Below are 23,908 nucleotides of genomic sequence, written 5' to 3'. Positions count from 1 at the left end.
GGAGGATCTCAATTCCAGAATTTCAGCACGAAAAGAATGAGTCTCTTTTTCAACTCAAGACTAAGAACTCTCACAAGAGGCTGCAGCAAACTCAGAAACCCCGGGGGATCAGCCCTTCAAAAGGAACATCTAACACACACACACACACTGAAGAGTGGGTTGCACAACAATGCAAAGTTCTGACCCCAGGCATCATAAAATGTTTCCCACCTTGATTATTTTGTAGCTCTCTGCTACTCCATTCAGGGAAGTGGCTTTCCAGGTTTTCTTTGTTTTAGTACCACTGCTACAGAGAGAGAGCCCCAATACTCATCTTGAAGAACTTGTTATCCGTGTGCAAGGCAGGACAGATCTGCTGATTTGTAGAAGTTGCAGAACTAGTGGTGTTAATCAGCCTTTGAGATTCCTCCTTCAGTCCCCTCTTCTGACCAGCTCTGCTTATGTCACAGCAATATCATGACAGGCCCCCTTTCTCTAATTGGGTGATATGGCTTGCATCTCTGCAGTGTTGTTGCCAAATCTCACATTCCTCTATTACTGTAGCACTTTGGCCATATGAACCCTCAACCACAGTGTAGGCTGAGTGCTAAGCCAGGAGAGTCCCAGGTTTCACATCACAGATGTATATGCAGTTGTTGAAGACAGTCCTAAATTCCCTAAAACCAAATTATCCAGACATACTTTAGATGATATGTAAAATGGTTTCATTCTTTTTTTTTCCTTTGTGGTGCTTGTCTCTGTCAAATTGTTCCACTGCAAGTTAATTATTCATTTTGGTTTATCTTTATGATAAAGCTGTTTATTTTTTATTAAAAGATAACTTTAACAACAGATCACATCCCCAGTTTGACTCAATGTTGCATGACATTTGAGTAGGTGAACACATTGCCCTTTTGACCACATTATCACCAGATTCTAATTCCTCCTCCTTCACGTGTCATGTTATTTGTAATTCTGTTCCAGACAATGATAAGGCATGCCTGAGAACAGGGGGCACGAAGAGTCAAGAATGTCACAGCCGTGGTAGAACAAGTAGGTATATATTTGAAATGCAGAACTTGTGCTTGAAAGATTACGAGATGTATAAAGCCCTGGTTTTAAATGCTTGTCACAGAGGGGTGAATCACTTAGCGATACCCCAGATAAGCAAAATATAAAGTGGTGGTTGGTACAGTGTTGCCATCTCTCACAATTGTAGCATGAGTCTCGTTACATGGGTGCTTGCCTGGAATCAAAAGAATCTCAGCTTTCATTTTATTAAAAAAGTGAGCTTCTAGCCTTCAGAGTTGTGGAGAGAAGCTGGAAAACGAAAACTGAGTGTAACCTAAAGGCTCAAAATCCAGGAGGCAAATAAACAAACCCAAATGAATTTATTTAAAAAAAAAAAACCTCAGGATTTTTTTGAAGCCACTCATGATTTTGGAAGGCCTGGCTGAAGATTTCTGAATGCTTGAGGTTGGTAATATTGGGTTTGCAGCTTCACCATTTGCCTGGTTCCTGGAACATTACTTACTCAGAATCTCCTTAAGCATGACACATTCATGCACACACGGTAACCAGGTGTGTCCACTTTCTTAGGAGATTCTTGTCCCTTCCAGAGCATTTGGAACTCAGGCAAGCCTCAGGCTTAAATTGTAGCACCCCAGAGAAATCTACCTGTGTGGGGAAGTTTGCTCACCTGCTGCCAGTGCTGTAAGTGTTCATGGATAAAGGGGAATTTGATCACAGCTGTTAATCCAGAACCTTTTACCAGCACTAAATTCATGTCAAACCTTTTGAAATTAATCTAAAGATGGGCTTTAAAAACAATCCCCAAATCCAGCTGTCCTTTATTAGGGAGTTCCATTACTATTCTGTGGAAATCCATACTGATTCCTGGAGGCTAAACCTGTCAAGGATGCAACTTCATCCCAACTTTTTAAAGGACAAAAATTCAAAATTTTACTGGGGTAAAAGACAGATTCTAGAATTAGTTCCTTTTCAAGGTCAGTCTGCAGCAGATAATTTGATTCTGCTTACAGATAAGCAATGCACTTGATTTTGTAAGCAAAATGGATTCCAGATATAAGTGGTTAAAGATCTTGAGCACAGTCTGACAAACCTGCTGTACTGATTATTTCTATGGTTATAGTACTGCATCTCTGAAAGTCTGTTAATCTTCTGTCCTTTTCCTGCTGAAGGCCTGCAGAGTTCTCACTTGTGGGAATTTGTAAGAGACCTTCTCCTGTCTCCAGAAGAAAATTGTGGCATTCTCGATTGGGAGGACAGAGAACAAGGCATCTTTCGGGTTGTTAAGTCAGAAGCCCTGGCAAAGATGTGGGGACAAAGAAAGCGAAACGACAGAATGACATATGAAAAACTGAGCAGAGCTCTCCGGTGCGTTAATAGGTGAAAATGCCACCACATTACTCATAGTGTGTTATATGAGTCCATTTCACACAATTATATTGATTGCATAGCTTTTTAGTGTATTATCCAAACGTCAAGAGACAGAATCATGGCTCTTTTGGTTACAGATAAGATTACAGGGCCAGATTGTCGCCTGGTATAAATCAGCATAACTCCATGGAAGGCAATGGAGCTATTCTGACTTACACGGGCTGAGAATTTGGCCCATGGCTTGTAATGTGACACTATCTACCTTTCCTTTGCTTTGGCAATAATTCTATTGCTTTGGCAATAATCCTAGCAGTTCATTCTGAACTGTGGTCATCTTAGAAGCAAAAACACACATGCAATGTTTGTTTTAAAAGGAGCAAATTTCACCCTTCATGAAGTCTGGGAAAGCTTTAAACTCTATAATGCAAGCTGATCTGGGGGTGTGAAAATATCCATTTAACAGAAAGAAAGGATTGCTGTTTGATGGAAAACATCAGATTGACTGCTCTGTTATGTTTCTATCGTGTATTACTTGGGAACAATTCCTTTAAAGTAAATACCACTTCTGTTTTGTTACTGCAGGTATTATTATAAAACTGGAATTTTGGAACGCATAGACAGAAGGCTAGTGTACAAGTTTGGAAAGAACGCCCATGGGTGGCAGGAGAACAAGCTCTGAACTAACTGTCCCATTCATCAGACTGATTATGCAATCTGCAATATAGTGTCTGACTGCAGTAGACATTTGAGAGAAGGAATTTTTCTCCTGCATCTCTCCTCTACTCCAGTCTGGAGCTGACAACTGTTTCTGAGAGACTGGCCAGAGCAACACATGACAGCACATGAATGGGGTGGCTCTTCCCCACTATATACTTTGTGACCAGCATTAGCTCATGCATAGCTCTTATGAAAATAACACCTGTGATGCAGCTCAAGGTTTTCTTGAGAGGAATTGTTTTTATCTGTGGCACCTCTTCCTATGCCAACAAGGGCTAACTTTTGTTGTTGCCTATCAGCTCTCAGTATGAAATTCTTGCTTCCTGCTGACATTTAAAAGAAGTTGGTGAGGATTTTGTGTGTGTGTGTGTGTGTGTGTGCGTGCATGAGCAAAAAGGTTGTTAAATATTTTACAGAACATACGGTCTTTTTTTCCTTCCCTTGGTTAGAAAGTCAGTATTTTGGTTCATTTAGAGACAATACCACTGTGGTCAGCCAGTGTTCCAAGGGTCCGATTCTTAGGTCTGCTACACTCCTTGGTGGTGGAAGATCTGGCCAGATGAGAGTCCCCCCCATATATCCACAGAATTAATCTGTCCAATCAAGCCAGTCATCCATAAGAAAAACAGGGTTTTAAGCACTAATCTGATTTCCTCACTTAGCTACTAATTTGACTTCTGCAAATGTATTTTGCAGATTTTACTGTACATACTATGAATGGTTCATTGCAAGTTTTGTTAATTAGTTGTGATTGATCACATGGTATTAATTCTGTTCCTTGATTGGGTTGGCATAACTCTTACTGCAAGTACTTTTGGTGCAACTATTTATCTATGAACTAAAAATTGACTTTCCACAAACACTTACATGGGAATTTGAACTTTTCTTTCTATGAACCTCCATGAAAGTGAAACTTCAGTGCTTGGGGAAAGTAAGCCTGAAAGGGAGCAAGCATCGTTAGAACAGTTGCAAATGAATATTTGTTGAAAACTGTATAAAAAATTCACCCAAATCTCTACAGAGAATGGCTGAGAACTTCAAAGCAGTCTACAGCATAGAGCCACACATCTTTTATTAAAGTTAATGTGTAGCTAAATGCCCTTGACTGCTCAGATTTCAACCAATGGGTACATTTGTTAGAGTAGAAGGTAGTATCTGAACAATTCAATGATATTTTTGAAAGCTTCATAGATGTACTATAGTTTAACAAAAATATTGCCCTTTCCACCTCAAGGGCTCAGGAATCCCCTTTTAGTACTACCTCAGGTGGCATTTTGAGGGTATAAATGAGGTTCTGGTCTTGTTTTCAAATGAGTCGCTCTTCTGCGTGTTTCTCTGTGGAACCTGAATGTAGTGCTGTGTGTTATCATTACTTTCCCTTTCACACATGAGTCTGTTTCTTTTTTACTGGTAACAATTTTTCCTTTTGTTCATAAAGACTTGGGTGGTGGTCCCATTAGTCAGGATTAGCCAACTAAGTAAGCACCAAGCTAAATGCTGCAATGCTGTTTAGGTTGGTGCTGTGCTCAGGATCCTGGGAAGTCAATGTGGAGCAGTATGGATTCAGTTGACTGTAGTAGCCATTGGAGATGCGCTTCTTGGGCTTGACCCCTGCTACAGGATGCAAGATCAAGCCCTAAGGGTCACAAGAGAAATTCCTCTCACTTTGTTTCCCAGCTTCCTTCAGAAATCGTGTATCTTTGTGAATGGATTCCTGTTGTTGCAGTTATTCAAAGTAGCGTTTGTTTTTATTTTGGTTAATTGCTATGTACGTTTTGAATAGGCGGGATAAGCCCTTCAGAGAGACAGATAGGGTATGTATCAAAGTGGTATCAGAAAGTTTGAGTGCTGCCAGTTACTGCTGCTGCCCATCACTTAGCAAGTGAGAGCACTTTGCAGAAATAGAATATCATCATGGTGTATTCATGGCCATGACAAGGGCATTAAACCTAGATTCTAAAAAAACCTCATTTTAGGACCAAAAAAACAATATGCAGCTGAAGGTTGAACATTTTTAAATGCAATCTAAATTTTACAAGTATTTCACACAATGAAAATATTATGATCAGGCTTCCTGGCCAATGCTAATACAAGCAGAGTTTTCTACATCTTCACAAGTGGCAGAAACAGCTCAGGCATTTTCTAGTCGGGCACCGTTAAGTCATCCCTGGCAGAATCTATTCAGAAGTACTGTATAATCCTCATTTCCATTAGACTAGCACCAGCGAAGAAAAATCAGTGAGATCAGAAGCACTGAAGTGCAGTATGGAGTAAGAAGCACAGATGTGAAATTTTACTGTAAATGTGTTTTTAAAATGTGAATTACTGTAAAATATCTATTTTTGGACGGTGTATCTTTTCCAACTCTTGTAGTTTGTAAACAATGAATGAAATATTTAATATGTAAGATATGTGGCTTTGTTAGTTTTTTGGTTGGGGGGTTGGGTTTTTTTGGTAACTCATGTCAATGGTGCACAGCATGCCCATAAACCTCTATTAGCTGAAACAAATGTTTAACAAACCTAGGCAAGCCATGCCAGAGATACCGCTGTAGACCAAGGTGCCCTTCAGTTGCTTTTGCAATTCAATTTATGATTTGAAGACTATGGCTGAACTACAACCCTAGATTACGCTTACAAGCACATGTAGCAAGAGCCTGAGACAGACATTTGAAATAGTTCATTTATGGTGCCCATTAGGGCATTACGCTTTGCCGTTCAACTATAGCACATACATGTTAGTAAAAGACCGACAAATGTTCTAAGACAGAGGTAGTCTATTATTTCTTTTGTCAAGGTCCAAATTTTCTTGGTCAAGGTTCAGACTCCAGAGAAAATAATTTAAAAAATAACAATAATGATAAGTAAATAAAAAGATTTCGGGGTCCATTCAAAAGCGTCTGATGGACAAGATTTGGCCCGCAGTCCACCTATTGACTACCCCTGTTCTAAGTTTTACCTTAATAATGTTTACTCAAGCTCCATATTCACTGGGGTTGGCTCTCATGCACCCCATAGGCATATACAGCGGGCAGGGCTGTTGCCCCATCGAGGGTGGTAAGTCTATGTTTACGTTCGATAGCAGTACCACAGTACAGCTACTGTACAGGAGTGCTGCTTCATGAAATTACCTCACTTGCTGAACAAACATCTGGGCGAGTAAAACACTCTAAAGCTTGTCTACCCTCAAACAGTTTCTAAAATTTCAGGTGAATTAGACTTTTTTTTAATCATACAGAATTGATTCATCAGAGAGTCAGGTACGTACTGCCATTTGAGATGCACGTTAAGGTTATATCGTTAACTGGTATGCTGAACACACATTGTAAAGCATTTTATAAGGGGAGTGGCTGTTTGGACAGAGGAGAAACTGCCTGCTAGAAATTTGAAGAGAGAGAGTCTTAAAGAGCCTCAGCAGGTATAAATTGTGATATCTCCACTGGCATCAATGGGACTATAAAAATTTACACCTGCAGAGGTTCTGCCACTTAGAGAGCAGCAAGTTAACATTGCAGGTAGTGCTCTCACCTCAGATGTGTCTGACAGAGCTACAGCTCTTCAAACAACTCATAACTGATACATTCTTTATTATGCACAGTTTTCGGACACACCCAAGGCAACTTTGAACGACAGAGGTATATTAGAAATAACTCCATTGAATCAAGTGGCATTATACCAGTGTGACCAGAATCAGGCCCACAGACTACACAACTGAAAATGCAAGTAATTTTGTACTAACATACATACATTGTACATTCATTTCCAGAGGAATCAATTTTAATTACTTTCAAATACATTACTCTGTGGAAACTAATGTGAAGCCATAAAGTTTTAAGCAGCAGGGTATTGCCTTCCTTTATACCTCACAGTTTACTTCTGTTTTAAAACTGCACACCCTGGCTAATATTTATTTTTGACAATACTGATTGATATTTAATTATATTGAGAATTATAATAATGCACAAGATCCTTTTAGTAATTTCAGCTGCAGAATCAGACCAATGAATAAAGAGGAATTAAAACAAAGTCTTATGATAATTAGATGCACTGAATTTAATTTCCAAAAGTAAACAAAAATCATTTTGGCCCTAAATTGAGATTGCCCAAATAGATTCATTAGTAATAGCCTATAACACTAGGTTATTAGATTCAATAACCTTGAATAGCAAATGTAAGCATAATTTTGTATTACCACATCAAACCTGCAGACGTGCTACATTTGGTAATGCCTTGGATGGCTTAATCTCCAGCTGGGTGAATGTAAAATCCATGGACTAATCTTGAGTCTCAGTTTACAAATTAGATCTTTCCTTTGTAGACATGTGAGATGTAGTTTGCATGTGTGTGTGTTCTAATCACATCCTAAAAAAAAAAAAAGTGAAATTGTGCCCAAATTAAGTTATGAAAGAAGAATAATTAATACAAATTCTATTAAAGTTTCTTAAACTTGAGTGCAGTCAAGTCAATGATACTTGAAAGAAAATAACCAGTGCTCATTTAGAGCACAGCACAAATGAAACATTTTATTTGGTAACTCTAATCTTGTCCTCTTGCCTTTATGGAATTTTAGGAGGTAAGGTTATCATGTGCTAAGCAAACTACAACACTTACAATAGACATGAACACCATCCAGACTATAAAAATGCTAAAATTAAGTCCTTGTAATGAACAATCTAATTAGCACTGAGTCCTGCAGTTAGTGATATTCTCTCATTGTATGACTATCCAACCTGACCTGTGCTCATTTTTTAAAAAAAAAAATGAATTTTAAAATTAAATTCTGCTAAGATGGAGAGTTCTAAAACAAGCTTAGATATTCAGCCAAAGCCTCGTTAACCAGAAACAACCATCCCTAACATGCAATGCCGAAGCGAAAAAAACATATTTGTCCAACAGAGCTTGAGTACAGGCTCCAAAATCAGAAAGAATATCAGTGAAGCTTTTCACCTGAAATGGCAAGGCAAAGCAAGACAAGACTTCCATTTTTCCATTTCAGATTCTCTTAGTTCTCATCTCCACTACAAGGCCTGCAACCAATCCTGTTTGGAATCTATTAAATCAGAAGCGTGATCAACACTTCCCCCAATGAAGCACTGATTTTCAATCTCAGGTTTCTATTAAGTCACGTAGGCTGATATTCTGACCCCTAGAAAATGGAACAAACTCTCCAAATGTGTTTTCCATGGGGGAAGAGGGAGCAGGTGGAGTACAGAGCCACTACTACTCTTAGTACTGAATACTGGAGCCTCAGAGATACAGTAGCATCCAAAATCTCTGTACCTCCATCCATGAGAGATTTTGGCCCGTTGACCCGTGTAGGCACAGATTCTGTGCCCACACACTCGTGTTGTCCTCTGCGGTGAAGCAGCAGCATTGTAGAACATTGGTCAATAGCGTGCAGATGAAGCACAATCCCCACACAGTCCTTTCATAACGAGGACTTAAAAGAGTGCAGTGTGGGGGGGAAAAAAAGCTCCCTCTGAGGCCTTCGACGCTAATGCATTAGTGAATGCATCAAAAGACTATTTCCATCCACATACAGATGTAAAACACTTAGGCTTTTTTGTAACTATTGTATGCCACAACCCAGGAAGCACGAGTCCTCTGCTTCATTTCTGAGCGAGGGCCTGTTGCAGGTGTTAGCATGACATTAGACCAATGTGGAATTCTTCTTTATACACAAGTTAAACCTGTAGAATAGTCACGTCATGATTTGGTTTCCATTGTGCTGATCACCCTCTGTATAAAATAAAGAAACAGAGCATCACCTTGTTCTCCAAAAATACAATTTTTGACCTTCACTATTTGTGCAAAAATGGTTGATTACCTGCAATACTGTAATACACCAGCAGAGGCTAGCTTTAAGCTAACAAAGTAAGATGCTACTTACATCTTCAGAATGAAAATGGCTAGCAGTTGTCTCACACAGACTTTGGTGAAAGAAAACAAATGCCACCTTGGTATAAAACACATGTATTTGATGATTAAAATGGTAACAAAAATGGGACTTACCTTACCTGTTCAGTCCAGTTTTTAATCTGAGTCTATTAGCAGCTCCTCAGTAGTAGTAGTAGTTAAATTGCTAGAGCTCATTGTTTAAAAAATTACAGGGAAGCATAAAATACTTTGGTTGGTATTTTTTCCAGCACATTCAAACTGCTTCCCCGGTGACATACAACTCTGCAAAACTTTGACATGTGGGAAGGGATAAGAACAGCCAGGCTGCTGGTGAAAGCAACTCTTCCAAATCAACATTAGCTCAAAGATGCAGCCATTCTGCTTTCTTGCACCATTAACACTATTCTCCTGAATTGTTTGGTAAAGTGAAATTTCATGTCAGCTTTACAAGATGAGTGATTGTATTCAAATCAATTTCCAACAACTCTTTCCGTTTCTAAAACTAATAGACTTTCAGGAGGTAACCAATACATTTACATCTGAAAAGCTGTAGTATTGTTTTCTTTTTTGGAACAGTGTTTTAAAAAAGACAAGCTACTTAGTTTACAAATAAGACTATTTGCTAAAATATTGGCTACACTGTTCATTTCTACCCTGAAGGAATTATTTCAGCAATTCTGTGTTCATTGCATTATGTCAAATTATCCAGACAGTGATGCAAGTTGTGACAGATATGGGAAGTCCCTGTCATATCTAAGAAAAAAAAAACATTGAATGCAAAAGTTGTGTATTATGGGCCTGGATGATCAAAGGACTATATTGAACGAAATGGCAGACAAAGACTCTTCTTTTGGGACAATACGTGTGACTTCCTGGGAAATATCTAGGGCAAGGTAAAGACAACTCCCCACCCATGGTTATCTAAAAGCCTAGCTTTTTGAAGGTACATCCTGAGGAGTGTGCTGTCTCCTGATCACCTGAGCTACTCATGGGCATGCTTATTCTGAACTAAGACTATTATGAATTTGTAACCACAGGAAAACCCATTGTGGGATTTGAAGGACTGACTCCTACCACAGTCCTTGCTGGAGCTCCCTGGAGCTTTATGTTGCTCTTGCGTAAGTGCTGTCACCCCTTTCATTACAAATTCAGCACTGCAGTGTGGTCAGGGAACTGTGCAACCTGGAAAAACCCCTTGTCAAGAGGGAGAGAGAAACATGGGAGAGTTGAGGAACTGGGAGGCTACAGTGGGTTTCTTCAAGGGACCACAGAGGGGGAATACAGGTGCAGTTACCTCAAACAAAGATACAAGTAATGGGCACTACTGTAATCTAGGGATACAAGATCATTGCTGCTTTAGTGATGCTGCACCAGTTTAACACTTAGTCTGATTCGACTGAACTTGATGGACATTATGTGAATAAAATGCTGTATAGTTTACATGTCTGAAGCAGTTAATCAAATCAAACTTACATGCCAAGGGCCTCAGATTGTTCTCATATGTTATGTGTAGACCAGGAGTTGGCTCTACAATATACCTGCTCCACTAACTCCAAAAGAAAGTGTGTAAAGTTCCAGTGGAATGATAGTGGCAAGCCACAGATACAGAAATTATCTACCAACTGAATGAGTGAATAGTAGGGGATAGTTTTAACAAAAATACCTGGAGGAAAGTAATCAAAAGTGGAAAAATGTGGAAATATGTTCAAGGTAAAATAATGGCATTTTTATATTCTTAGTATCACACTGCCATAGGATAGATGTTTCTTGCAGAATTCATGTGGAATCATAACACGGCAGTTTTACAAAACTTGGGGGGAGGGCATAAACTATAGATGGGTGAATTCATTTTGCCTAACTTCAAATGCAATTGACCACTGTGGGTTTGAAAGTGTGACCCTGTTGGCAACATGGGCCAGATGTGAGTTTGGGCCTGGTTAACTTTGTTTGGTCAAAAGTTAAATGAAGTGTAATATTAATAATGAATGCTAAAGCAGCTTTGATTTTAGGTGAAAGGGCACTGTAGTAGACGTGGGGTGGGGGGGAGAGAAAACCTTTTGTAGTGATAAACACCCATTTTTTCATGATTTGTGTGTATAAAAACAAACATCTTCTGTATTTTCCACAGTATGCATCCGATGCAGTGAGCTGTAGCTCACGAAAGCTTATGCTCAAATAAATTGGTTAGTCTCTAAGGTGCCACAAGTACTCCTTTTCTTTTTGTAGTAGGCTGTGCACACAGCCTGTGCTTGGGCCCCTCTCTCAGGCTACACACCTACTTTGGTATAACTATGTCGCTCATGGGTGTGAAAAATCCACACCCCTGAGCGACATAGTTATACCAGTCTAACCCCCCGTGTAGACAGTGCTCTGTGGGCTACTCCTTTCATGGCTTGGAGCATCTTCACCAAACACGCTGCATCAATGCAGCTGCACCAATGTACATTTGTACTGTAGACCTGCTCTCAGAATCCCTTTCCCCAGTCAGGCCTTTCAAGTGTAGGCAAGGCCTGAGAAAAGGGGAGGTAGAAGTGACATGCTTAGTACTTTTTTCAGGCCTGAAGAATTACTCTCTGTAGTCAAAAGCTTGTCTCCCTCATCAACAGAAGTTGGTCTTTCATAGGAACAGTTCACCAGTTTGAATCTATTCCTACAGTATGTATCTGTGTATGTATGGCAGCCTCAAATCCTAAATCTGTCTGAATTTTAATCTACCAGTGTCGTAGAGTTTTCTACATTTTTCAAGTATTTAAAAACAAAGGGCCAGATCCTTTCCCCCATGGGCAGTGGGTATAAGAGGCCAGGGGAGGCTAAGCCTCCCCAAACAACCAGCCCACTGCCTTTGGAGCATGCCGCCGCCGAAAGGGCACCCAGGCCTTGGCCCTGCCCACACTCCACCCCGAGGTTCAGCTCCGTGTCGTCCTCTTCCCCCCACCCCTGAAGCCCCGCGCTCACTCCACCTCAAGGGGTGAAGAGGTGAGCATGAGAGTGGTGAGCAGCCTGCTGACTGGCCAGCAGGTGGGCAGGCACCTCAGGAGAGGGGGCAAAAAGGTGCTAGCAGTGGGCAGATGGGGCCTTAGGGGAGGGGTGAAGGGACATGAGAGGAGGAGACAAAGAGGCGTGAGTGGTGGGCGAGGGGCCTCAGGGGAAGGGGCCAAGCAGGGCTGGGGGTGGAGCATGGGTGGGGCTGTGTATTTTAGTTCCGTAAGTTAGAATTTTTAGTAAATATCCTTATTAAACTGTAGCTATTCCATACAACTTTATGACTTTTATATTAGAAAAAATACAAAAGGTCATTATTTACAAGAAAAGGTAAATGGAGTAGAATGTCGGTTAATCCTGGCCTGATTTTGTCCTGCAATTAATTAAATTGATCTGCAAGTATACAAAAGAAATCCTTGCATTTGTATTATGTGTACAAACATTAGCATTATATTACAAAGCATTATCAAGGATATCTTGGTTGTCAGACATGGTCATAGGTCCATCTCTGTTAGATGGCCATGAGTTCTGTAGGGACAATTCACAGGTATTTGCAGGCAGTTGGTAGTAGGTGTCAGTGAGCATTAGGATATGAGAAAAGGCAACACTGACATTATGTATATTCAACATTTTTGTATGTTCCTATTGCTCATATTTCTAATGGTTACCCTTTAAGTCAGTCACCAAACTAAACACAGTTGTGTGAAACAGTGCACCATTGCCAGCATGGAATTTAATATTCTTTAATCCCCACATGGATACAAACAGTCAAAATGCCCATATATCCTGAACTTCATGTTCTCAGTCTGAATAATACATATATCCTTTTTTAATTCACAGTTCCACACTGATGTTTTCATATGAGGGTGCTTAAAGTTAGGCTCCTAAATCCATATTTAGGCTCTTAAACAAAAACAACTTCCACTGAGTTTAACAGGATTTGTGGGTGTCCAGCATTTCTGATCCCTTTTATTTCAATACCTAGTTAAGTATTATGGAGCTGAACTTTAGGCTGAATATTTTAGCCTATATTTGTAAAGGGGTGTTTGGAGTGGATACAGTAGCACCAAATGCATCTTGCACAGTACCAAAAACTGAGTTTGCTTCCTTATGGGATTGAAGCTGACATGAAGAAGTTAACAAATCAAGAATCTATCAATAAAGAAAAAGATATAAAAAAATTTTGTTTTGAAATGAAAAGACTTTTTGTAGACTATGCAATGGTCATCTGAACTATAGACTACGCTAATCTCATAACTCACTATCACATACTTTCCCTGTGGTATGTTTCAACAGAGCATATCACAGCTCTGTAATTAATTGGACCAGTTTTCTACCACTGAAACTTAGAGAGCAATATGAGTCTCAAAATCCTGTAATTACAGTTTTAAGGATGTGAAGTACAGACTGATTGGTGTAAGTTATAAAATGGAGGTATCAGCAAATAGTAAAAGAAGCTCAGAATGATGGTTCAGGAGAAAGGAAGTCATATTTGTGTACTTAGTACAAGAAGTGTACAATGTGAAGCTGTGCTCAGAAGTGTGAGATTCTTTCAATCATTCATAAATGGATTATACATGTTCTCACATATATTTGAGATAGCATAGTATATAAGTATTACCCCTATGCAGATTATTGTTAGTAAGTCTGGTTGTGTCTTAAAATAACTTTTACAGGATCTATTTAGATTCCAAAAAGATTTGGGGTCCAATTAGGAAGACTGGCATTTGATTTTGCACACATGCCATCGATTAAAGCTTTGCCACTAACATCATAGTGCAAGGTTAGGCTCTACAACATCTAATTATTGATCTGCTGATGCAATGAGGTATGTGATAGTGAAGTGTCATAAAATGCATGTGTAATTATTTACACCAGAGGAGGATCTGCCCCTACAGTGGTCTATACAGTTCTGTAAAGAGGAAAGGCCATGAAGGAGTGATGAGCAAAACAAGAATGATATGAACAGCCAGCATTATCTATAAAATAAGGCAGACTGATATGAATCTGTGTCTGAGCAATATGAAGAGTCTCCAGACTTACCTGTGCTATTTTATCAAAGAGAGATTCAATACCTGATGGCATGTTGCTTGGTCAAAGGCCAGCTGCTCTATCTTAGCAAAATAATTGACAGCATTCCTATTTAAAATGAGTTTGCCCATAGGAATTAGAGGATTATCTTTGTGAGGTTAAATCTAGAAAACATAACATAAATTACAATTACTGTATGTTATGTGACCCAGCAAGAAAAGAATAAAAAGACTCAACTACCTAAAAAAAACCCAACAAATTATGCCTGGCTACACTTTGGAAGTAAGCATAAGCGTAGTAACAAAAATTACATTCTAAAAATGGCATCTCTACAGAATGATAAAGAAATATACAGATAGAATGTTCAAAGAACTTATTATTATAGTAAGGCCCTATTGTTTGTAATGAAGAATTGTAATAAAATGCAATATGCTACATACGTTTGTGTCAGTGTTACCTTTGTTAAATCAAAGGGATTAAACAGAAATTTTTCTACTGTCTCAGATATCATGACCTGAAGTAGAAACTCCAAGATGGATAGTTTTCATTGGTGATAGTATTGTAAAGGTCAGATAGTCTGTAGTAAGAATTACAAAGGACTGATATTCTTGCTTCTTTGACACAAAGGTTTTTGATGTCCTCATCAGTCTGAAAACAATAGAACAAAGACATGATATTAGTTACAATTTATATTAAGCAAAATTGGCTAGAAAGTATCATAGAAATCAGAACAGCAAACTTTTAGGAACTATCAGATTGTGTGCCAAATTCTACCTTATATATGCCACATTGAAAATCTGAATATTGATGGGGAAATAAATACATTTTGAGCAGCATAACAGAAACCCAGCGATAGATACTACAATTGTGACAAAAATATTGCCTGATGCTCTTTAAAGATATTTACATTGCATTTGTGAAATTTCTAGGGCTTCTCTTCATTTTGTAATCTCTAAATATATGTCTCCGTACCCCATTACATGCATACACCCAGTAAAGAACATGTAACCTACACCATTTTGTATTGTAACTTCTTATTAGAGGGAGAGCAATAGTGGGGAACAGAAACAGATTTGCTGCAATCAGCTGTGTTTCTATAGATATGCAGAAAGCAAAGCATGGGAAACAGCTATAAGTGCCCCCCAACCCCCAAACAAACAAAAGATCTGGAGGACAGGGTGTTGATAAGTACTTGAAACCCACATGGAAGCTGTCATGACAGCCATGTCTCAACAATCAGAGCACAGGGGTAAGTGACCTGGGATTATATTTATGGGCCAGAGCCCCCCATTTTGTGTAAATTGTTTTAGGTCCATTGAAGATAAGTAAATCAATGTCTAAGCCCATCAATAATGCCACAGCTGAAAGCCGTGTTATAGACACTGTGAAGAGTGTGTGTTGAGTACCTGCAGGGTGCATTACTATTTGCTGCCCACAGGAGACTGCTAGAGGGCTTGGAGCTTGCACTAGGATGCAGAGTTGCTATCTGGGAAACTTGTAGCTCTCACTAGGGGAGAGGCTATTCTGGATTTGTTTCTGATGAACAAGGAGGAACTAGTTGAGAACTTGAAGGTGGAAGGCAGCTTGGGTGAAAGTGATCATGAAATGGTAAAGTTCGTGATCCTAAGGAATGGTAGGAGGGAAAACAGTAGAATAAAGACAGCTGACTACAAGAAGACAGACTTCAGCAAACCATAAGTCCTTTCTTCAGCTATAGACTGCAGGCAGTAGAGGAAGGAGCAGAGTGCAGCAAATTTCAATGAGTTAATTCAAATTAGCCCCCTAGAGACAAACTGTGGTGATTTCTGCATGTTTGTTAACTGCCTGCAGCCAAAGTCTCTCCCTATTGCCCTGCTCTGGGAATACCAGGCCCAGTAACAGGTAAGTTTTTTTCTGAGTTTGGGTGGGAGGAAGAGCTTTCTGACCTGTAGGGGATCCTGAGCCTGGAAGGGGACAGGTAGAAGGCTTCTGAGCCAGCAGATGGATTTTCTGAGCTAGAGAGGTTTGGGGTTTTTTTTTTATGGGAGGCAGAAATGTGGGGTGGTCTGAGCCTGGGGTTCTCAGGTGGGAGAGGGTTCAGAGCTGAATGTTTACCTCCTAGCAGTGGAAAATTTTAAAAAACAAGAGATGGGGTTCTCAGTCTGGGGAAATGTGTTGGGTGGGGGGTTTGTTACTCAGTTGGAGAGAACTGCAGTTTTAGGGAGGATCTGAGAAAGGAGGGGGATGGGTTGGATTGGCAGAAATGAGTGCAGGGTGAAATGGAGTCAATTGGTGAATGGGGATATAGGTGAATTGGTGAGCCAGCTGGATGAGAGGGGAATGGCAGGGAAAGAGCTAGATTGGAGGATGAGAGGCTGGGACTAAGAGAGAAGTGCAAAATGTGTCATAGAGAAATAAATACTGTTTTATCTCCCCTTACTCTTTACCCGCTTTCCCACAAACATGCTTCTCATGACACCCCCAACCTATGTTTGAAAGAATAATAAGCCTGCAGGGGAGGGAAGGGAGCCATAGCCCTCTACTACGCCTGGTTGGTTCTATCAATGGGCTCCTGCAAAGTGCTGAGCTCTTCCTTCTTAATCCAACAAAATATTTAAGTGACTAGGGGAGAGCCTATTCTGGATTTGTTTATGACAAACAGGGAGGAACTAGTTGAGAACTTGAAGGTGGAAGGCAGCTTGGGTGAAAGTGATCATGGAATGGTAGGAGGGAAAACAGCAGAATAAAGACAGTGGACTACAAGAAGGCAGACTTTAGCAAACTCAGAGAATTGGTAGGTAAAATATTGTAATCACTGAATGTATAGCCCTGTCATTGCCACTCAAGGAATTTGTAGAAAATAAAGATAAGGTGAACCTAGTTGCCTGTATATGAAAATAGGCAAAAGCAGCTCCCAAGGCTAATGCTGAATCAATCTAGAGAAAAGCTTTCAATCCCATGATATAGCCCTGAGATATTTCATATATATATATTTCATATATATATATATATATGCTTAAACTGAGTTTTGAAATATTAGAATAAATCCAAGGGAAAGGAGTGGTCAAAGGCAGGTCTGGCAGTCAATAGGTGCATGATAAATGTATATTATAATTTAGCAATTTATCAAATAGATATCTGTCTCTATCTAAAATGCCCTCCGTTACCCCCACACTAATTACACAGCCTTACCAACGGTGGAGTATCAAATAGCAATTGGGGTTCTTTTTCCAATGTACTCGAATACCTTTACATCACAATATTTGATGATATGAACCACTTCAAAATTGCCAAAGGCTGCTGAAAAGGAGAACCCAAAATCATATCTATATGTCATTAGATTCCAGGGATGACCTAAAATGACCAATGCCACATCTTTTATAATGTAAAGGGTCATCATAACCAAAGACAGATATTAACTAAATACCAAGATACAGTGTGTTAGATCATCTAAGGAATGCTTATGTACAATTTCACAGGTCAAGCTGTCTGTTAGTTCCTTTCTCTCAAGGTATAGAGTGAAGTTGTACCAACTAGTGAAATGGATCATGCTATAATTTATGGATTGACAAATATTATCCTTTATTGTGTAGCAGGCCTCCTTGAGCCAATTGCCCCTAGATTCTTCTATGATCTCCAATGTGAAGTAGTATTTTTATTGTTGTTGTTGCTTTGTACTAGAAAACTAACTACATGGGTATCAGTGCAGAGTTTCAGCGAAATAATTTTCAACATACATTCTAAGGGCCTTTCTACATTTCACATACACCCATGTTATGTTACCCAGTTACAATATGGTTGAAAATTGTCATGTGGATAAGATCTAACTGTGTTGTAATTGGGATAAAGCTCAAGGCTTTAACTCTGCTTTACAACACTACCAAATCACGTGCACGGTACAGTCTTAGCCATGTTGCTACAGGTTCCCCTAAATGTTGCTATTGCAAATTAATTAGGTCTTACATTGTATATTTCTCATTCTTCTTACCCTTTGCTATCATTTTTTACAATGTTGCCTCACTGCTTATTACACAGACTTGATTGCTTTTGATTCTTTGGCTTTCACTAGCTCCATTTTATAAATATACATATACTTCCTTTGAAACCCACAAGTTCCTTTGGCATGCACAGCTCTCTTGGGAATCCTCTCTTTGGCCCAAGTGAACCATATTATCAGTGACAACTACATCTTAAATAAGAAAATGGCCCTACTGTCAAGGCACCATCAAATTAGGCCTGAATAAAGACTGGGAGTGGCTGGGTCACTACAAAAAGGAATTTTCCCCTCTGTTGAAACTGACACCTTCTTGTCAACTGTTGAGAATAGGCCACTTCCACCTTGACTGAATTGGCCTCCTTAGCACTGACCCCCCCACCTGGTAAGGCGACTCCCATCCTTTCATATGCTGTAATATATATACTGCTTACTCTATTTTTCACTCCATGCATCTGATGAAGTGGGTTTTAGCCCACGAAAGCTTATGCCCAAATAAATGTGTTTGTCTCTAAGGTGCCACAAGGACTCCTCGTCGTTATTCCAGTTACAAAAATTTTTGAATTTCAATAGAGAGAACCAACCTGCAATAACAGACCCAACAAGTTATCATGCAAGTGTTCTGTGCCATGAGACTTAGAAATGATGAACAGTTGTTGCTGAAAGGTGCTTCTTATCTTTGATCTGCCAAATGAGCCTAAGCAAAATGGTTGGTTGATTTTTTCAAACTATATGTATGAAAAGTTAATCAGACCTCTTCTGCTTCAGTTAAAGAAGCAATTGATAGAAGAAGGCTATTATGTCTTATGTAGGCCAGGCACTAGAAGGGGAAATGACACACCCTTTGCCAGTGGGTTACATACCTATTTGTGAGGATGTTGGTTAGAAGAGTGTCTGGATTCTGCTCCTCAGTCAGGGAGCAGAGTGTGATAGCCATAGATTTGGCAGTCACTTCTGAAAAGCATTGTGGTTCAGATTTCAATCTGCCACATTAGAGACCAGGGTCTATTTCCAGCTCTATCTAAAATGTCCTTGTGCAGCCTCTTAGTTACCTTCTTTGGAAAATAGAGAATGAGAGTTGCTTCTGGGTTAGAGATAATAACTATGAAGTGTACAGAAATATTAAAAGCACTCAGTAGAAGAGGTCAGATCAGACCCATAATGCCTGGGCTTTGGGCCCAGAGCACCTTCACCTAGACCAATGTGTACTTTGTGGGGGAAGGTGTTTACTTTGTGCATTTGACAGAGTGTGCTGTCAATTTCACCATGATTCCTGTGTAGTCAGTCAGTCTTTTCTCTAGATGAAAAGGCCTTTATACATAAGTACTGTATGTATATATATATATACAGTACTTATACAAGGGAACTGAAAACCCCTTAAATGAAAATACACAAATAAATAAATAAATAAATTGGAACATTTTATTTCAAAGGAGCTCAGATACTGGAATGTCTTTGATATCAGTCAATTAAAAAAAATCAATTTGACAGTGTTTAAGACTTTTAGATTTCTATACAAAAAGATGGTGCAGTGCACCCCCAACTTTTACTGATCTGAGTGAGTTACAGGTGTGCAGCATGTTGTTGGGTTGAGCCATGAATCTGCAATTTTAGCTTAATAAATTTTGGTGATTCTCTGCAGTAAACAAAAATTGTAGTCCAGGAGGACTTTAGCCTTTAGACTAGATTACACTTACCTTAAGTAAACTGCAGGGTGAAGGTACATAGGTCTAACGAATGCATTCTTATGCGTTTTACTGTGTAACAGGGCCCTGGAGTATGCAGGGTATGTGTGTGTCCACTGCTCTTGTTAAGGCATTTGAGTCCTTGAAGACTGGAAACTGTAGTTGCAGGTCACATATTGGCTTCCTGTCTCTTAGGCTCAGTGGCAGAACAGCAGCCAGGAGAGTCCTACAGTCAGGGAAGGAGGGTCTCTACATTTACCAGGTGAAGGCTGAGAGAGAGACATCGGTAGGGACCAGTAACCAGCAGGAGGAACATCTCAGAACTGTGAAGCTTTAGAGACAATGGCTAGGCAAGATCCTGAGGGGCAGTGTGAGACTATCGGTCTGAGTCGTTATGAATTTCAGTAACGAAAAAGCTTTGAGAAGTGGAGCTGTGCTATTGTTTGGAATGACATTTAATCTTCCCCAGCTGGGGAGATCAGCCTACATGCTAAATATCGCTTGCTTACAAACCTTTATTTCAATTTTATGGAAGTCTCAATTTGGAAGAAAAAAATTAAGCTCTCGACCAATGAAAGTGCAGTTTTTATGTAAATCCTTTAGAACATTACATAAAATGAGTATTAATCATGAACCTTGTATACACAATTGGGAGCAGAGTATGATCCAATCAAATTAGTGTGATGTAAAATGTGTATTAAAATGCCTACACTCATCAATCTAGGCCATCCTCCCCACAATAGAGCCTGCAATTATTTTAATTGAATTTTGTGAAAAAAAGTGGGAGGTATGTGGGTAAAACCACCATAACCACTGCAGTATTCACACACTTATGTAAATATGTGTTGTTAATAAAAATACTTTGCATTTATAGGCTGAAACACACTGTATGATAGCAGTGTGTGGTCAGCAATAGAATCCTGGAACCTTGACTCCTGTTCTCTTGTTTTCCATGAGACAGAAACCATTCCTCACTTTAAACTTACTACATTATCTGGGAAGTCATCTGGCTGCTCTGTGCCTCCATTTCCTAATCTGTAATATGGGGGTAATACCTCACAGGGATATTGTGAAAATTAATGCATATAAAGAACACTGATGCTGAGATGAAATGCTGTAGAGGACAAAGGATCATTCTCTCCAAAATGCTCTTCTCCGAACTCAATGACCAGTAGCGGGCAGCTCCATGCTCTTCGTCAGCAGCAGCCCTTCCCTACGCAATCACCATCTCGTTGTCCCTGTCTTCTCCAACCCCACCCATGAGAGCGATCTTCTCACTGACCCCAGCTAGTCTCTTTGCCTTTTCCCCCCTCAGAGTCAGAGTTGCCATTTCACTGACCCTTTCACTTCTGTCTCTGCTGAAGCAGTAGCTATCATGTCACTTATCCTCACTGTTCTCCCATGAAGTGGAAGATAGCATAGCACTGACAAACTCTTCTCCTGCCACTACCATCCCAGCATTGATACCCACCCATTAGAACACTGGGGTCTGCTATGTACTGGGGCTGTTTGGCCCAAAGATTTGGAAGTGGGGTTTATAGAGGAAAACAACTTATCCCACAGCAGAGTTGGTGCCATCCTTGGCACAGGAGAGCAACCAGCACTGTGCAAGCCTTATTGGCAGAGAGCGGGGCCTAGCCCACCAGACAGGTTAAACTCCACATCCTCACAGAGACTGCCACTAGCTCACAGTAGTACTTCAAGCTGATTAGTGACTTTATCCTCTATTCATTAGGCTAGAGAACATGACAGTGAGTACAGCCCAGTGGTAGGGGTATTCTGCTGGGAGGAGGGAGACTCAGGTGCCAGTCCTCCTGCTCTATTGAACATTTAATTATTTGTAAAAAGTGGAAGAGACTCAAATTCAAATCTTTCCTCCGCATCAGGCAGAGGATCCTGAACCCAGCTCTCTCATTTCCTGGGCGAATGCTCTAATCACTACACTAACAGTTCCAGGAGGACAGCACCTCCTCTGGTTGTTTTCTGTGGGTTTAGATGTGCTCAGAACACATCTCCTGTATTAGGTTCCAAAGACAAGCGAGACAGGGGAATGTCCTGTTTGTGAATTCTGCTGAGGCTTAGGCACCAGTTAGACACCGAGCTTCTGGGCGGTGACAGGCCATGGCAGCTGTGTGCATGACCAGCCACTGAAATTTAGGAGCCATGGGGACTTTAATGGCAGAAAATTATGCATCTATAGACTTTAGGCACTTAACAGGGTTATGCAGCAGTTGTGTGTGGTTTTTGTGGGTGCCTAAATTTTGAGTTTTGTGGCCTAAGTCCCATTGTGAATTCTACCCCTAGACTCCAGTGTGATGCCAAAGTTTGTTTGTTGTAGCCTCTTCCCTGACTTCTTGGGGTATGTCTATGCTAGGGATGGGGGGAGGAGAGTAATAAAAAACCCTGAGGCCTCAAGTCTCTATAGACTCGGGCTTGCGCTGTAGTGCTGAAAATAGCAGCGTAGGTGTTCCCGATTGGGCTGTGAAACCTGGCAAGGGGGGGGGGGTGGGCTTCAGAGCCTAGGCAGGATTATCTACACTATTTTTAGTGCTGTAGTATGAGCCCCACAAGCCTAAGATTCTAGACCTGGGCTCTGAGATTTGCTGCCAGGGGTTTTGTTTTGGGCAGTGTTGGCAGTTGGCATGTGTGTGCGCTCTCTCTGTATACTGCACCGCCTGTGAAGATAGCCGGCTCAGCAGACCTCAGTAGTAGTGCTCAGAAAGACCAGACTCCATTTGATGGTGAAGGCGCTTGGCCAGGTTTATTGCTGATCAAGCCTGGTACCAGTGCCTGATAGATTCTACAGGTACACAAATGCATGTATGCCTATGACAATGGACTCCACTCGGGCAGCAGTGGGACTTTCTGCTTCTCCCTAGGCTGGACAAAGGTGCGCCTCCTAGGATTTCTCTTTTATACATTGATCCAAACAAGTTACGTCTTACACTTCTGACATGGTTAGTTACCAACCTTACACCTTGTACCTGCTGGTTCAAACAAAACATTTCCATCCATCATCCTGTCCTGCCCTCCACTCCTTGTTTTACAGGGCGGTCAGTGTATTCCTGAACTTTCTCCTACGATTGTGTTTAGGTGGGGGTGTACCTGTACTAACCTTCTTGAATGTATAGATGAACACCCTGTGGCAACTACTTCTTAGGAGTGCTTGTGCTTTTGCAACGTTCAGTGCTTTTGCCAAGTTCATGGAACAGACAGTGAACTTATAAGCAGGCATTTGCTTTATGATCAGGCCTGACTTTGGTTCAAACCTCAGGCCTTGCATAAGGCCCTATGCTCCAGGCTCTCTCTCCCTAGAGTACTTATAGACATTGCCTTAATTGCTCATTCTGGTCAAGATATGAGACCAGTGAGTTGTCTAGATGCACCACAACTAGAACTGATTTCCTGTGCAGATTTAATTGTAAGCTTTCCCTCCTATGCAGCCAGCATGCAAACTCCCTTCCACAATGCCCTTCCTAAGCCAGGATTGCTATCCCTATCTACCTACTATTTATACTGGTTGCTTTTCTGTGCATAAAGGGAGCATATAGTTTTGTTTGTATACAGAGCAGAAAGTAATGATTGAGAGAGTAAATTACTCTTCCTATAGTCTGCTTTTTTATTTATCTGACAGTTAACAGTCAAAGAATGAAATGAGTAGTTGTATAACTATAAAATAGTAATGGAAGAATAGTTGTTACCATGTGACCTCCCAAAAGGTTTCTTCTATCTGTGGGACACTGAATCCAGGTTTTTCTTAGAAAATGAGCTGCTATTGAAACAAAGGAGATTAAAAGTGAGTCTTCCCTGAAACAAGATTGAAAAAGTATGAGGAAAAACGGGGGGAAATCTGGAAAACATGTCAAAAACAACAATTCTCATATTCCAGGCATTAAGAGAGGGTTTAGAAGGTAAAAATATAATTTCTTTTCTTCAGCAAATGCTCCCACAGGCCCCCTCAGGTTTAAATCAAACCTTCCTCCATTTATTATGGAGACAGTGCAGTGAATATGCTGAAAATGGTAAAGCCAGGGCTGTGATATTTAAGCTACTAAAATTCAATAATAAACTCCTAGTAATGGATTTTCTTTTGATATCTTATTGCAACATAAAATGTTAAATGAGATAGCCCAGAACCAGAGACTCCACATCTCCTCACTCCCTCAAAAACACATCAAGTATGAAATTATAAATTTAACCTCAAGAGAACTTGAACAAGTGGTTCTGGTGAAACTTTTACATTA

At 40.2% G+C, this 23,908-nt stretch overlaps 1 protein-coding gene across 3 annotated transcripts in view; it reads left to right on the top strand.

Annotated features, from left to right (window-relative positions):
• Nucleotides 1-6,789, top strand: part of ELF5 (E74 like ETS transcription factor 5) — a 50,855-nt gene extending 44,066 nt beyond the window's left edge. For 2 of the 3 annotated variants that reach the window (XM_073347937.1, XM_073347936.1), the window contains exons 5-7: nucleotides 964-1,032; nucleotides 2,181-2,376; nucleotides 2,962-5,480. In XM_073347937.1, the coding sequence (XP_073204038.1) occupies nucleotides 964-1,032; nucleotides 2,181-2,376; nucleotides 2,962-3,058 (362 nt within the window). In that variant the 3' untranslated portion in view covers nucleotides 3,059-5,480. Of the gene's footprint in view, nucleotides 1-963; nucleotides 1,033-2,180; nucleotides 2,377-2,961; nucleotides 5,481-6,693 lie in introns of those variants that run through there. The other variant, XM_078853255.1, reaches the window with a different exon arrangement.
• The last annotated feature ends 17,119 nt before the right edge of the window (nucleotides 6,790-23,908 follow it).

This window comes from Lepidochelys kempii, chromosome 6, assembly GCF_965140285.1.
Source record: "Lepidochelys kempii isolate rLepKem1 chromosome 6, rLepKem1.hap1, whole genome shotgun sequence".
Taxonomy (NCBI): Eukaryota; Metazoa; Chordata; order Testudines; family Cheloniidae; genus Lepidochelys; species Lepidochelys kempii.
This window is presented reverse-complemented; position numbering and strand designations above follow the sequence as displayed.